This window comes from Alligator mississippiensis, chromosome 3, assembly GCF_030867095.1.
Source record: "Alligator mississippiensis isolate rAllMis1 chromosome 3, rAllMis1, whole genome shotgun sequence".
NCBI lineage: Eukaryota > Metazoa > Chordata > Crocodylia > Alligatoridae > Alligator > Alligator mississippiensis.
This window is the reverse complement of record NC_081826.1, coordinates 165591899-165605033: the sequence shown is the minus strand read 5'-3', so window position 1 is coordinate 165605033 and position 13135 is coordinate 165591899. Positions and strand designations below refer to the sequence as shown.

At 47.5% G+C, this 13135-nt stretch overlaps 1 protein-coding gene across 1 annotated transcript; it reads left to right on the top strand.

Annotated features, from left to right (window-relative positions):
- The first annotated feature begins 913 nt into the window (after positions 1–913).
- DNAJC25 (DnaJ heat shock protein family (Hsp40) member C25) lies at positions 914–12034 on the top strand. Its single transcript, XM_014596328.3, has 4 exons — positions 914–1224; positions 5676–5828; positions 9741–10211; positions 11168–12034. The coding sequence occupies exons 1-4, from the start codon at positions 949–951 to the stop codon at positions 11288–11290; spliced, it is 1023 nt and encodes a 340-aa protein (XP_014451814.1). The 5' UTR covers positions 914–948; the 3' UTR covers positions 11291–12034.
- The last annotated feature ends 1101 nt before the right edge of the window (positions 12035–13135 follow it).

Sequence of the window (13135 nt, the reverse complement as noted above, 5' to 3'; positions counted from 1 at the left end):
TCTTCCCAGTTGCACCTGAGGACGACCGCTCTCCTGGCACAGGGATAGTTAACCTGCTAAGGTAATGTATAATAAACCTCCCACTTAGCTGCTGGAGTGGGAAGGTCTTGCTTTATGCCCACTTTATGGAAAGGGGACACTCCTCCCTGGCTTGCTCCTGTGGCCTTATGGCTGGGGGCAAGCAAAACTCGGGAGCATCCGCATGCCAAGCCTCGGGCAATTAGGATGCCCGCCAAAGGATTTGGAAATATCTGAAGCCCCAGATGGGCGTGGAGGATGTTTGCCTGTAGAAGGGCCACTTGTGGTTCTGGACTGACTTGTGGATTTGGAATTTGTTTTGGCTAATTTGACTTGGAATATGGAAAATTTAAATAAAAAAAAATTCTGTCTTTATTTATTCTCTGTATTTTATTCATGTATGTATTTCTTCATTTCGAGGCAAGCAGTCATAAGAAAGTGCTGACAGCAAACCCAGAAGTCAGTTCAGAGTCCCTGAGAGTGACCTGGGTTTTGCATCAATGAATGGCCTCAAAAACGATCAGACACTTCGACCACTTCATACCTGTCGCTAACACCACACCGCGCCCCGCAGCAGCACGGGCCTGCCCCACCCCTTATGACGCTACTTCCTTTGGCTCCGCCCCACCACAGCTCGCCCTGCCCACCGCCGCCGTCTATTCTTCTGGCTACGCCCCTGTCCCCTACGCCCCGCCCCACACGACGCGTTCCGCCCCCAGCTCTCCTCGGCTCTTTGGCCCCGCCCCCTCATTAACTCCTGTGGCCATGCCCCTCTCCCTCTAAGTCCCGCCTCCTACGCCTCTTGGCCCCGCCCCCGGCGCGGCCGTTTCCGCCCTTCAGCGGCAGCCACGTCTCGCTGCTCGGGCCCTGCCCTGTGCTGGCGGCGGCGCATGCGCGCAGGGCGGCGGCGCATGGCTGCAGGCGGGCGCCATGGCGGCGGGCGCCGCGCGGCTCTTGGTGCTGCTGCTGGCCGTGGCGCTGGTCCCGCGGCCGGCGCGGGCGCTGGTGGAGGGCCTGTACTGCGGGCAGCACGTCTGCTACGACGTGCTGGGGGTGAGCCGCGAGGCTAGCAAGGCGGAGATCGCGCGGGCCTACCGGCAGCTGGCCCGACGCTACCACCCCGACCGGCAGCACGGCAGCGCCCAGGACCCGGACGCGGCGCATGAGACCTTCCTGCTTGTCGCCACCGCCTACGAGACCCTCAAGGTGAGCGAGCGGGACCGCCGCCCCGGCCGCAGCCGCCCCGGTAAGAGACACCGACGGGACGCGGGGCACGCGGGGCGGGGCAAGACAAGGCGGTGCCGGCTCTTCCCTCCGGGGGGTCGTGTGTGGGGCCCCCCCCCCCCCGCCGGGGTGGCTCCGTCTGCGGAGGACCACGTGTTCCCCCCTTCCCCCGCCTGCTGAATTGGTTCCTTCTGGGGGGCCATATGTGAATCCTCCCTCCCCTGCCTGCTGAGGTGGTTCCGTCCGGGGGGGGAGCCATGTGTGACACCCCTGCCCGCGCGCCGTCCCCCCCCCCCCTCCGCGGAGGTGGTTCTGTCCAGAGGCCAAGCTTCTGCCTGGGGTATGGGGGCAGGGGAGGGTGCATAGGCCCTGGCTGGGCCCCTCCCATCCCACTGTCCTGGCTGCGGGGGGAGCCCAGTGTCTTGCTGGGGGGGTGCGGGCATGGGGAGCAGGCAGGGCTGGAGGGGGCAAGTGAAGCTGGAGTTGGGTGGACACTGGTGCTTTGGAGCTGCCACTGGAAGTCAAGTCCACAGGCAGTGCTAGCTCACTGTAGCCTGCAGAAAAGGACCAGGGGGGTGGCCACAGGCTGAGCATGTGTGGCCAGGTGCTCTAGTAGTGAAGAAAAGTCTGTGGTGTCTTGGCAGCACTTAGGGCGCTGCAGGCAAGTTGCAGAAAGCATTTCTGCTAGCCTGTTCACCTGGTGCGCTGGGCCTGGGTTTGGGCCCCACACTTAAGGGAAGGCTGGAGAAATTGGACAGAGTGCAGCTGTGAGTAAAAGTCTAGAAAATGTGATCTCCAAGGCAAGGTTGGGAGAGCTGGCATTATTTAGTCAAGAAGGAAAATCTGGAAGAATGTGATAATGGTTGTCAGATGGGAGGCAAGCAATGCATTTCTCTCTTCATCTGCAGGGACAGGGAAGACATTACAAATGTACCTTTTGAGGTTCCTTCTAATCCCATTTTCCCACAGGTCTATGAATAAATGACTGTCTTGGACTTCCAAGAGCCACTTATAAAAGAAGCCCCTAGAAGCACAGCCCCAAGCATCCTTTCTTCTTCCTTTGCAAGGCTTTCTCCTCACTGTAGAGGAAGGAGGTAGACTATGAGGCACACTATCACTATTCCTCTAGTACAGGGTGGGCAAAATACAGCCTGTGGAGGGATTTTTTTTTCTTTTTGCCTGGCCCAGGTGTGAGGGGCGATGGCATGTACACAGCAGGGCCAGGGCAGCATGGCAGCTGGGTTCTGTTTCCTTGCAGTAGTGGCTTCTTCCGGCTGCCCCTGCCAGGCCCAGTCCTGCTGCCTGGGTGCTTTGGCCCATCATTCCACACCCGCTGCCAGGGTGGGACCCACACGGGCAGAGTGTGCAGCTGGGTGGCTGGCATGAGACCATGGGCCAACAGGGAGTGGCATCCGGGAGCATGACAGGTGAGCAGGACTGGGGAGACCCTGGGATCTTGGGCAGTGACAGTGCAGAGCTGCGCCAGGCGTGGGTTCTGTGGATAGGGGTGTACAAGGAGCGGATCACGGCTCTGGCCCGGCCCTTGCCTGGCTGTGTGCCCTGCCCGCACAGCTTCTGCCCAGTCTCCATGGAAGCCCCAGGATCATGGGGTGGTGACAGAGTGGGGCCGGGGCCCAGGACGGAGCTGCTATGCACTCCTTGCATGCCCCTGCCTGTGGAACCCGTTTTGGTCACAGGGGCATGAGGGAAGTGGATCGTAGCTCTGCCTTGGGCCCTGGCCCCATGTTGTCACCACCCCGCTTCCCTGCCCTTTTATCCCAGCCCCGCCTGCCTGTCCCACTCCCAAACACTGCTCCCTGCCCATGGCTCCATCCCACATAGGGAGTTTTGGTGAGTTGTTGTGTTGTGGGGAGGCGTGATGGGTGTGCTAACCTGGCCTGCAACTGCATGGGCCAAGTCCCATCCACTTGTGCCAGGGCACCTGTGCCAGGCTCCCACCAGCGCTTGCCAGCATATGCAGCTTCTGGGGGGGCTGTTCCTGGTGCAGCTGCAGCTGGGTGCTACTCTGTGCTCCCTGCCTCTAATGACAGCTCCTGTTCCTGATCTTGGCTTTGCCAAGCCATGCTGCTCCGAGTGAGCAGCTTCAGCTGGGCAGTTCCGGCCCCAGCGTGCAGGGCTTCAGTTCCGAGCAACCTTCCTGGAGCTGGAGCTCTGCATGCCTGGACAGGAGCCATCCGGCTGAAGCTGCTCACCCAGAAAGGCGTGATGCGGCAGTGGCAAGATTGGGAGCAGAGCAGCACCCAACCAGGCTGTGGGCACCAGAAGACTGCCCCAGTGCAAATTAGTGGAGGTCAGCCCCATGCAGAGTGCTGTGGAGGCACTGCAGACCTCAGTGCCTGGGCAAACTCTGCTGCATGTGCCCCCAGCCTGCCCCTCCCCCCATAGTAGGCTTCTGGGGACCAGCACCCAGGCAGCCCCCTACCTACACACATGCACATGCCCCTCTTTCCCCCCACACACTCCCCTCACCAGAGGCCAGGGGTATGTAGGGGGTAGGCCCAGGCCTGAGCCCTGGCCCAGAGCTATCACTACTGCGCAGCCCAGTCCTATGATTCCAGCCTTGCCTGTCCCTCCCATTCCTGACCACCCACAGACCCATAGGTAGTTTTGGTGAGTTGCTGGTGAAGTGCTGACCTGGCCCATGACAGCTTATCAAAACTTCCCATGTGGCCCTTGGGCCCCAATAATTGCCCACCTCTGCTTTAGGGCATGGTTTTTTTGCATTCGTTGGTCCTGTGCTATATTTGTGCATGTAGTCTGTTTCTTAACAAGTGATTCATCTGTGTGCACCTGGAAGTGGAATCCCTCTCTGTTTCTTTTTTTCTCTAGACAAGCGATTCTCACCTGGGGTGCTGTGGGACCCCAGGGTACTGCAGGGACCCTTCCAGGGGTTTATAAGTTTGTGGGAAAAACATTGGTGAAGAAGTATTCTGTTTCTGTTGCAGTTCCTAGTTAGTGGCTCTTTGCTGTATAGTGTGCATGCTCATATAACGAGCTTAATGAAATGTCAGTGCTTGGCCTACAATGGGATAGTTCCCACAAAAATTGTAACTCAAATTTCCTGATCCTTGTGCATTTAACATTGTTTAACGTAGTTCCTTGTTTCATAAAATTAAAGAAAAATGAAAATTTTATTTTTTTCAGCTTTGTTAGCTGTAATATATTTAATAGCTTGTCCTCTAATAGTTGTTCAAATAGGTCAGTTTTCTTCAAATTTTTAAATCCCCCTTTTTAGAAAGAAATATTAACTAAAATAAATCTCAGCCCAAACAGTTGCAAAATCTGGGAGGAGAAGGGGTGAGGAGGAGGGAGTGGGAATGGGACAGGACTCCCAAACCTTGTAAATAGGAGAGGAAAATGGAAGTATCATTTTTAGCTGTCATTAAAACTGAATTTTGTCAAAAATAAATACAGGCAATTTTGACACTGCAGACTATTCAGTAGGATGTCCAAGTAAGCAAGCATGAACTGAATGATTTATCTGTGGAAGCCTGTTCTAGTAAGTAATTCAACCAAGAACTTTTTTTTTTTTTTTGAGCAGCAGAAGGTAGCTTAATCCTTTTGGAAGTGGTCTGTTTTCCCACTGAAGTCATGCAGCTCAGGGCTTGTCAGCAGCTTGTATGATACACAATAGTCTTCTCCATGTTTTTAGAGGGTTTCCTCCTCCCATTATTATCCACAGCCAGTTCTGCTTGGCTTTCAAAACTAGATAGATAAAACTGACCACATTCAGATTAGTTTCTATGGTTTTGTAAATACTAAAAGACTGCCTTTCAGTTAAAACTTCAGAAAACTCCCACCATTTATTCATCCTCAGATAGATAGTCAATATATCACTACATGAATTTAATAGTGTTTATTTGAAAAGTTTTTAAGGTGGTCAGGTACAAAATTAAGGAAGAACTCTTGCTAAAGGAAGAATTAAAGAACTAAGTATTTAAAGGGCATATAATCTTCCCTGTATGTTATCCTGGAATCCCTATCTCCTGTTGTAAAGAAAGTGAATATTTTCTAGACTCCACATTTAGTGCACACCTCAGGGGACACTGTCAATTTAAGAAGAGTTCTTCTGTTTTAACGCTATTGTTTTAGGTAGCATTCTAGATAGTTGGACTGGGGGTGGAAAAATTTTAGCGAAATATCTCTTTATGATTTATTTGTGCTAATTCGGGTGGTGGGGCTCAGTATGCCATAATAAGGTCCCACTGGACTCTGCAAAAATGTTCTGACCCTGTTGTTATGTTATACCATTCATTGCTGTGAATAGTGTAACAGTACTGTGGTTGATCAGGTTTACACCTCGGGTGTGAATTTGGTAAATTAATTGGCTACAGGACTGTTTTCTGAAATGGTCAAGGTAACAGTGACTAAATCTGAAAGGATCTGAACCTTAAAAAGTTGTTATTCTGCAGGATGAAGAAACACGTAAGGATTATGACTACATGTTGGATCACCCTGAAGAGTATTACCGCCATTATTATCACTACTATAGCAGGAGGCTGGCACCTAAAGTGGACGTCAGAATAGTAATTCTGCTTACAGTATGTGCTATCTCTGTGTTTCAGGTAAAATACATTTATACTTCCTCTTGGATTTCTAAACTAAAAGATACTGCCTCCTATTTTTACTTCCCTAACTGCCACTGTTGCATCTTGTGGTTTTTCATTTAACTGCACGAGTAGATGGCTTCATTATTTCTGCTTGGGATAAGTGCTGTCTGCTATCTTTTACTGAATATCTATTCAACAGATTAGATCTTGGAGTTGATAAATTCTGTCTCTCGGACCTCAGCCTATTTAGTACTATATAGTTAACACGTAACATCTTGTACTGTTAGAAATAATCTAATTTCATGGTTCATGAAATGAAGGGCTAAATGCTTTAGAGTCTGTCCAGGCATGGGAACTAGATTGTTAGACAAGGTTAGATTGAATCAGTTAAGAAGAATTTTGTTTATTTGAAACAATGGTCTTAATGACTGACTGTATTTCAGACCATTGTAATTATTGCTGAACTGTTGTTTAAATGTGTGTGTGTGGGGGGGGGGGGGATGATTATGGAAATCCTAAATGTTTATATACTAGGGGTGCGCCAATAAAGATTTTTTGGGCTGATACCGATGGCTGGTTATTAACGAGCCAGTTGCTGATATGTAGCCTGGTAGCTTGAAGAACAGGCTCCAGCTGGTAAGTCTGGGGGCAGAGGGAGCAGATTGGGGCCCATGTGGTGAGGGAGGGAGTAGGGCAGGGGTAGGCGGTGCCCAGGTGCTTGCTGCGGCTATGTGCATGCACACGGCATTTTTTGGCAACACTATTGGCCACATCAGCCAAAAAAAGCCGATTGCCAATAATGTCAATTTTTCTTTTATCAGTACCAATGTAATATGGACTGATGCATCGGTGCACCTCTATTATACTGCCCTGCATCCCGCTTCTCATCACTGAGACATCCTGCATTATTTTTGTGAACTGAGTGGCACCCAATTTCAAAAATGAATGTATTGATTACAGTGTTTACTTCCTTGCAAAGGAGCCTGGTATTGGGAATGGGGGATAGTCCAGATGGGCCTGGGCCTGTACTTATCTGCTTAATTTTACTGCTTATCTTCTGGCACCATGGTTGAGAATCACTGGTCTGTATGTGGAAGGAATGATCTCAGTATACCATAATAAGGTATAAGGACTCTTCTATTACCCCATTGTCATGACCCTGTTGCTTATGGAAGTATATAATCAAAGAAGCACTGAATGCTAGTAAAACTGGTGTATAGGTTGAGTTTATCTTTATTTTTTTCTTCTCTTAGAAGAGAAGCATTTTCTTAACTATTGTAGTATTTTTGTAGCAAGATACAGTATCAGTGTATAGAACTGATTCTCTTTTGGGGTTATGCAAGATCCTTTGCAGGGTGTCCTGAAGTATGAGTGTTGGCTACAAATGTCCAACTTGGGATCCTTAAAATTCTAGTTTATTAGGCGGATTGAAGCACTGTAATCATAAACCTTGGGGCTGGTCCCCGCACACGCATGCACACGCACGCAGTAGCAGGCTACAGAGTCAGGTATACCTATCCTATAAGCGCTGGAGTCTGTCGTTGAGGCTTCTTTCAGTGTGGTATCATCTTCCAGAAGGGGGTCGCCGGCTGGTCCTTCTGGCTGGACAGGTCTGGTCGAGTTGGAGATCAAGAGGACGCCACTGAGGGTCACTTTTCACTGCCTTTTATCTGTCCCTGGCAGACTTTGGTGACTCCCCAGTTTTCAGGTTTGCCCAATCCAGGGGTCATTGACCCTCGTGGGACCCCCCCCCCCTCCCTTCAGTGGCTACTGGACTGCATCTGTCAGCCCCAGGGGTCATCCGCATGTACGTGCAGGTTTGGGAGTCCGTTGATGAATTTTGAATAGGGCTCTGGGAGCAGTTGATCTGGAGATACTCAGCCCAAAAGTTGGTCCCTGGCGTTGATTAACTCAGGCCAGGGCTTCCTAGCCCTTGATCAGTGAAGTTTAGAGATTTTCCAGTTGTTACATTGTCTTCTATTGAGTTCTTCCCTTGGTTGATCTGCAGCTTCCAGGTGGTAATTGCTGTGTGCTACCTTGTTACACATTCAATCACTGATTCACTTGCTCTTTCAGGGGCCAGCCTGATACAGAGAAGGACAGTTTGATTCCTGCCCTTGTTAACATTGTTACAATGTATAACTTACTAAAACACATTAAGTTGAAAGGTGAGGAGTATAAAATATAAGCTACAAATGCCATGGTGCACACACAGATAAAAATACTAAAATACAAGGGGAGATACAAAATGCACACACACAAATTTTAAAACACAATTCCTTATCTTAAAGTGAAAGAGAGAGGAAGGAAGAAAAGGTAGAAAAAGAGAAACATATCCAAATAGAGGAGAGCAAATGCAGGCAAGAGGAAAAGGGGGCTTTCTGCTACATGAGGAGATAAGCAGGTAGTCACAGGCTCGGGCTTGTCCCTGCCTGGCTGCTCCCCTGCCCCCATTACCTATCCCCTCCCACTCTGTTGCTGGCTGGAGTTGCTACTGTAAACCACGGGATAAGGCTCCAATTTGAAAATGATTTCATGTAACACACAGTTAAGAAAATTTTAATCCAACATTGTCTTAGTGCTGTGGTAAACTAGCTGTTAATTTTTTCACTGAAAAAAGTAAAGTGAAATACATTTTTTGCATACACTGTGAAATGCACTCCTTAAAAGTGAGCCCAGGACTGAAACCCAAGAAGCATAGTACAGAGCACTTCTGTCTGAGGAGTGCTAACACATTGTGGTACTTTACTCCACACCTGGTGACTGACTGGCCAACAAAAGTTTGTCTCCACTTTCCTTGAAAATAAGGGACTCTGAGTCCTGCAGTAGAGTCTCATTTAGCAATTTGGAAACCCTTATTCATAGATTCATAGATGTTAGGGTCGGAAGGGACCTCAATAGATCATCGAGTCCGGCCCCCTGCATAAGCAGGAAAGAGTGCTGGGTCTAGATGACCCCAGCTAGATGCTCATCTAACCTCCTCTTGAAGACCCCCAGGGTAGGGGAGAGCACCACCTCCCTTGGGAGCCTGTTCCAGACCCTGGCCACTCAAACTGTGAAGAAGTTCTTCCTAATGTCCAGTCTAAATCTGCTCTCTGCTAGCTTGTGGCCATTGTTTCTTGTAACCCCCGGGGGCGCCTTGGTGAATAAATACTCACCAATTCCCTTCTGTGCCCCCGTGATGAACTTAAAGGCAGCCACAAGGTCGCCTCTCAACCTTCTCTTGCGAAGGCTGAAAAGGTCCAGTTTCTCTAGTCTGTCCTCGTAGGGCTTGGTCTGCAGGCCCTTGACCATACGAGTTGCCCTTCTCTGGACCCTCTCCAGGTTATCTGCATCCTTCTTGAAGTGTGGCGCCCAGAATTGCACGCAGTACTCCAACTGCGATCTGACCAGCGCCCTATAGAGGGGAAGTATCACCTCCTTGGACCTATTCGTCATGCATCTGCTGATGCACGATGAAGTGCCATTGGCTTTTCTGATGGCTTCGTCACACTGCCGGCTCATGTTCATCTTGGAGTCCACTAGGACTCCAAGATCCCTTTCCACCTCTGTGCCACCCAGCAGGTCATTCCCTAGGCTGTAGGTGTGCTGGACATTTTCCTTAGTTCAGTCCTCATATATGACTGTTCCAGGGCTGGCATGGTTTTTTATTTCCTTTAACCATAATAAATTACCTCACCTCTAATCTTGTTTTCTTAGCAGTAGAGTGGGGTTACTACCTACCTTGCCTGTTTGGAGAAATAGATATTTCCATAGCACTTAGATTATAAAGTATAAAATGTAATCTGTTTTCAGTTTTTAGCGTTGGTGGTATTTAACTGGTAGCTTAATGTCCAGGAGGCAATGAGCTCTGTTTTTTCCTTTGCTTTCTTTCCTGAAGTTACAAATGGAAATTAGAATCTGTTACTTTTTCTTTTTATATTCTAGTTCTTCAGCTGGTGGAGTAGCTACAATGAGGCTATCAACTATTTAGCCACAGTGCCAAAATATCGCATCCAAGCTACTGAGATTGCAAGGCAACAAGGCCTACTCAACAGAGCTAAGGAAAAGGGCAAAAATAGGCGGTCTAAAGAAGAAACTCGCAAGGAAGAGGAGGACATCATCAAAAACATCATAAAAAATAAAATAGATATAAAAGGCGGCTACCAGAAACCTAAAGTATATGACATTCTCCTATTCCAAATCCTCTTGGCTCCTTTTTACGTGTGTAAATACATAATCTGGTATTGCTGGTGGATTTATTGTTTCAATATTAAAGGTCAAGAGTATGGAGAGGAAGAAAAACTATACATAATACGTAGATACATGAAAATGTCCCAGTCTCAGTTTGACAGTTTAGAAGATGAGCAGAAAAAGACTTTTCTTGAACGGCAATTGTGGATGAGAGAGAACTACGAGGCGAGTAGTTTTGACATGATGTGATGATAAATGCAAAAGAGAGAACTTTCCTAAATGCAAAACTACAATTTCCTACCATGGTGTTTGTATGTAAAAGTCACTTTGGCGCTAGACATTGCAGCTTAAACTGGAGACTGCTGGCAGTAGATGGAAATCCTGTAGCCAAAAAGCAGTTTTGCCATCCTGTGGTATACTTGAATACAATAGTAGGGTGGTGGAGCTAGCTAGATCTAGTACACCAGTGAGAAGTGCCCTTGAAAAAGACCTGATAAATCATTCACAGTAATTAATCATGTTTATCCAGATCAGTTGAAGTTCCTGTTTTGCAGCAGTCTATCAGTTTAGCCATTCTCTATCTTCACTGATCCAGGATATGACTTCCTTATTGCTGTATGGCAGTATTAATATGTTGTTTGTTTAATGCTGTGTATGCTGTTGGAATTAAGTGTTGCTACAAGGAAACTGGCCTGTTTAGGTTCAGGTAGAACACGTGCTGGAAACTGAACGGCAAAAAAACAGACTCGGAAGGGTGGGAAAGTTTGTTAATAGAAGAGTGAACCATGTGGCATACTGCCATGTGGAGTAGCTTTTTTCACGATGATACTGAGGAAAAGCGTACAGTTGAGATCCAAAAGTTTCTCCTATATCTTTGAAACTGGAGTGTGCAACGATATATCAGTTCCATATGAGATCGGTATCGATATTAAAAAATATTAATATTGGCGATCGGCTTTTTTTGGCTGATAATGTCACCAATAAATGCCACGTGCATGCATGCAACCATGGCATGTTCACAGCCAGGAATGCAGCCTGGAGTCCTTTTTAAAATTAACAATAGTCTATAAACTGTTTGACTAATGGATAGAGTAGTCATTGGTTCATCTTGAGGGCCTATGTTTTCTTGGGCTTTAAAGTTGTTGTGTTTTTTTTTTTTTTTTATCTCTTTCCCTTTCCAGGTCTACAAACAAGAGCAAGAGGAAGAACTAAAAAAGAAGATGGCCATGGACCCACGATGGAAGAGATATCGTAGGTGGATGAGGAATGAAGGACCTGGAAGATTAACATTTATTGATGAGTGAAGGCTGCTAACCAATACATTCAGTGTTGAAGCTGACTTGCAAGACTTTCATAACTACATTTTCAGAGTTTGATCTGCTGTGCCTCAGCAGTGATCTAAAACTCAGGAATATTTCATCAGGCAGAAAAGTAGTACAGGTTTACCATTTTTATAAATAAAAACAAATCAATTACACAGAACTAGCTCAGTGTATATATCCCACTTTTTCTTTAGCAACTTTCACATTAATCACCAGCCCAACCAGACCCTATGCCCTTCTCAAAATGTCTTTGATAAAGTCTCCTTTGTTGTGTTTTTATTGTTTGGTTCCCACTTATAAAATCACAAGGCTTTGCATTTGGTCCATAGGGATGTGTAAATGCTAACATAAATGCTGTCAAGAAGGATAATTTTTAATTTAACTCTCCTTTGTCCAAAAGCTTCCAAAATTAATAATCTTGCCTAATAACGTTTTTGAGGCAGTTAGCCCAATGGCCTTACACTTGGGCGTTACTGTTCTTAGTCCAGTGGGGAATATGGACTTCTTCAATTATTCTGATAAGTAGTGCATAACTGTTCCTCAGTGTTAAACTAATGGGCCTTATTTTTTCTTTGTTCTACAGAGTGAGTGATGCATTAAGATGATTATATTAGAATCTGATGTTTGGTTTTTAATCTTTGTACAATGAACTGCACTACTTGTTTGGAACAAGTGTACTGGTGAATATGTTGTTGCTATTAAGGCTATAAACAGATATCACCTTTGTCCCAGGAGAAAGTATTTTGTCCTGCATCAAAGTGTGCACTTCCAAATATACAAGTCCAGCATCCTGGGTTAACTCCTACTGAAGTAAGTGGCATAAAATTCTGTCTGCCTCACTTTCTCCCAAGACATTGTGGAGAGTGTCTGTGTGGTTATCTTCAGACAAACTGACCACATGGTTCTCCATGCATCCCACAATGATTTCCGTTTGGAGAGGTGGAGAACCAGGAGGCGCTCGTTCCAGCCACCATAATCGAGTGGTCTTCAAAAAGGTTACTGCATAAATGTCAGTCTTCAGGCATAAATGCCATGGGCAGCAGATGCTCAAAGTCTTAAGGCAGCAGTCTCTGAGGGCCTATGACATCAGCTGTTTCTGGAGTGCCCAGAGCAATATGCACTTGCAACAAGGGGTTGTCCTGCATCCTCTCACTGAATGACATAGCTTTGTGACAGCCCTAATTTCCCAGACTCAGACAGTGACTTGGATTCACTGTGGCTGTGGTTTTTTACTGAGTCACACCCAGAAGACTACCATGATGCTGAGCCAGGCCAAGGACTTCCCATCTCTCTACAACTGCAGTGTGGCTGTAGAGCTGAAGTGACTGGCCCCAGTCTTCTGCTTGTCACCAGGCTGCCAGAATGGGCTCTCAGCCCACCCATACCTGTTCAAACTTTCCTGGCATAGTTCCTTTTCTCCCAGCCCCAGGGACCTTGCCAGTGACAAGGAACACACACAATGGCCCTGTTGACATAGCTTTTGCTGTCCTGGCTTGCTGTTATGCATGAATGGCATGGAAGGGGGGCCTCTAAATGGTTTGGTGGGGGGGCTTGAGTGGTGCTAGCTGGAGGTGATCATTTGGCTCCTCAGTTCTTGGGGCACGTGTCAGGTGACTCCAAGGTCTATGGTTGCTGTGATTGTGTGCCAGTCTATTGCAAACATAACTAATAGTGCTTAATATAGCTCATGAGTTGTGACCTCATGTTCCAGGGCAGAGCCTTCCTCCTTGAAGTGCTGTTGTAGGTGGCACAACCCTCCCATGATTCATAGTCATCTGGGACCACCATGTCCTCCAGTAAATGGACAGCAAATACTGGTGGGTTTTC

What these genes read in the sequence shown, in the direction of transcription:
- DNAJC25 (XM_014596328.3), top strand. Translation starts at nt 949, where the DNA reads ATGGCGGCGGGCGCCGCGCGGCTCTTGGTGCTGCTGCTGGCCGTGGCG. An exon ending in CCGCCTACGAGACCCTCAAG is followed by an intron (nt 1,225 to 5,675) that starts GTGAGCGAGCGG and finishes GTTATTCTGCAG; the next exon opens with GATGAAGAAACACGTAAGGA. An exon ending in GGATGAGAGAGAACTACGAG is followed by an intron (nt 10,212 to 11,167) that starts GCGAGTAGTTTT and finishes TTCCCTTTCCAG; the next exon opens with GTCTACAAACAAGAGCAAGA.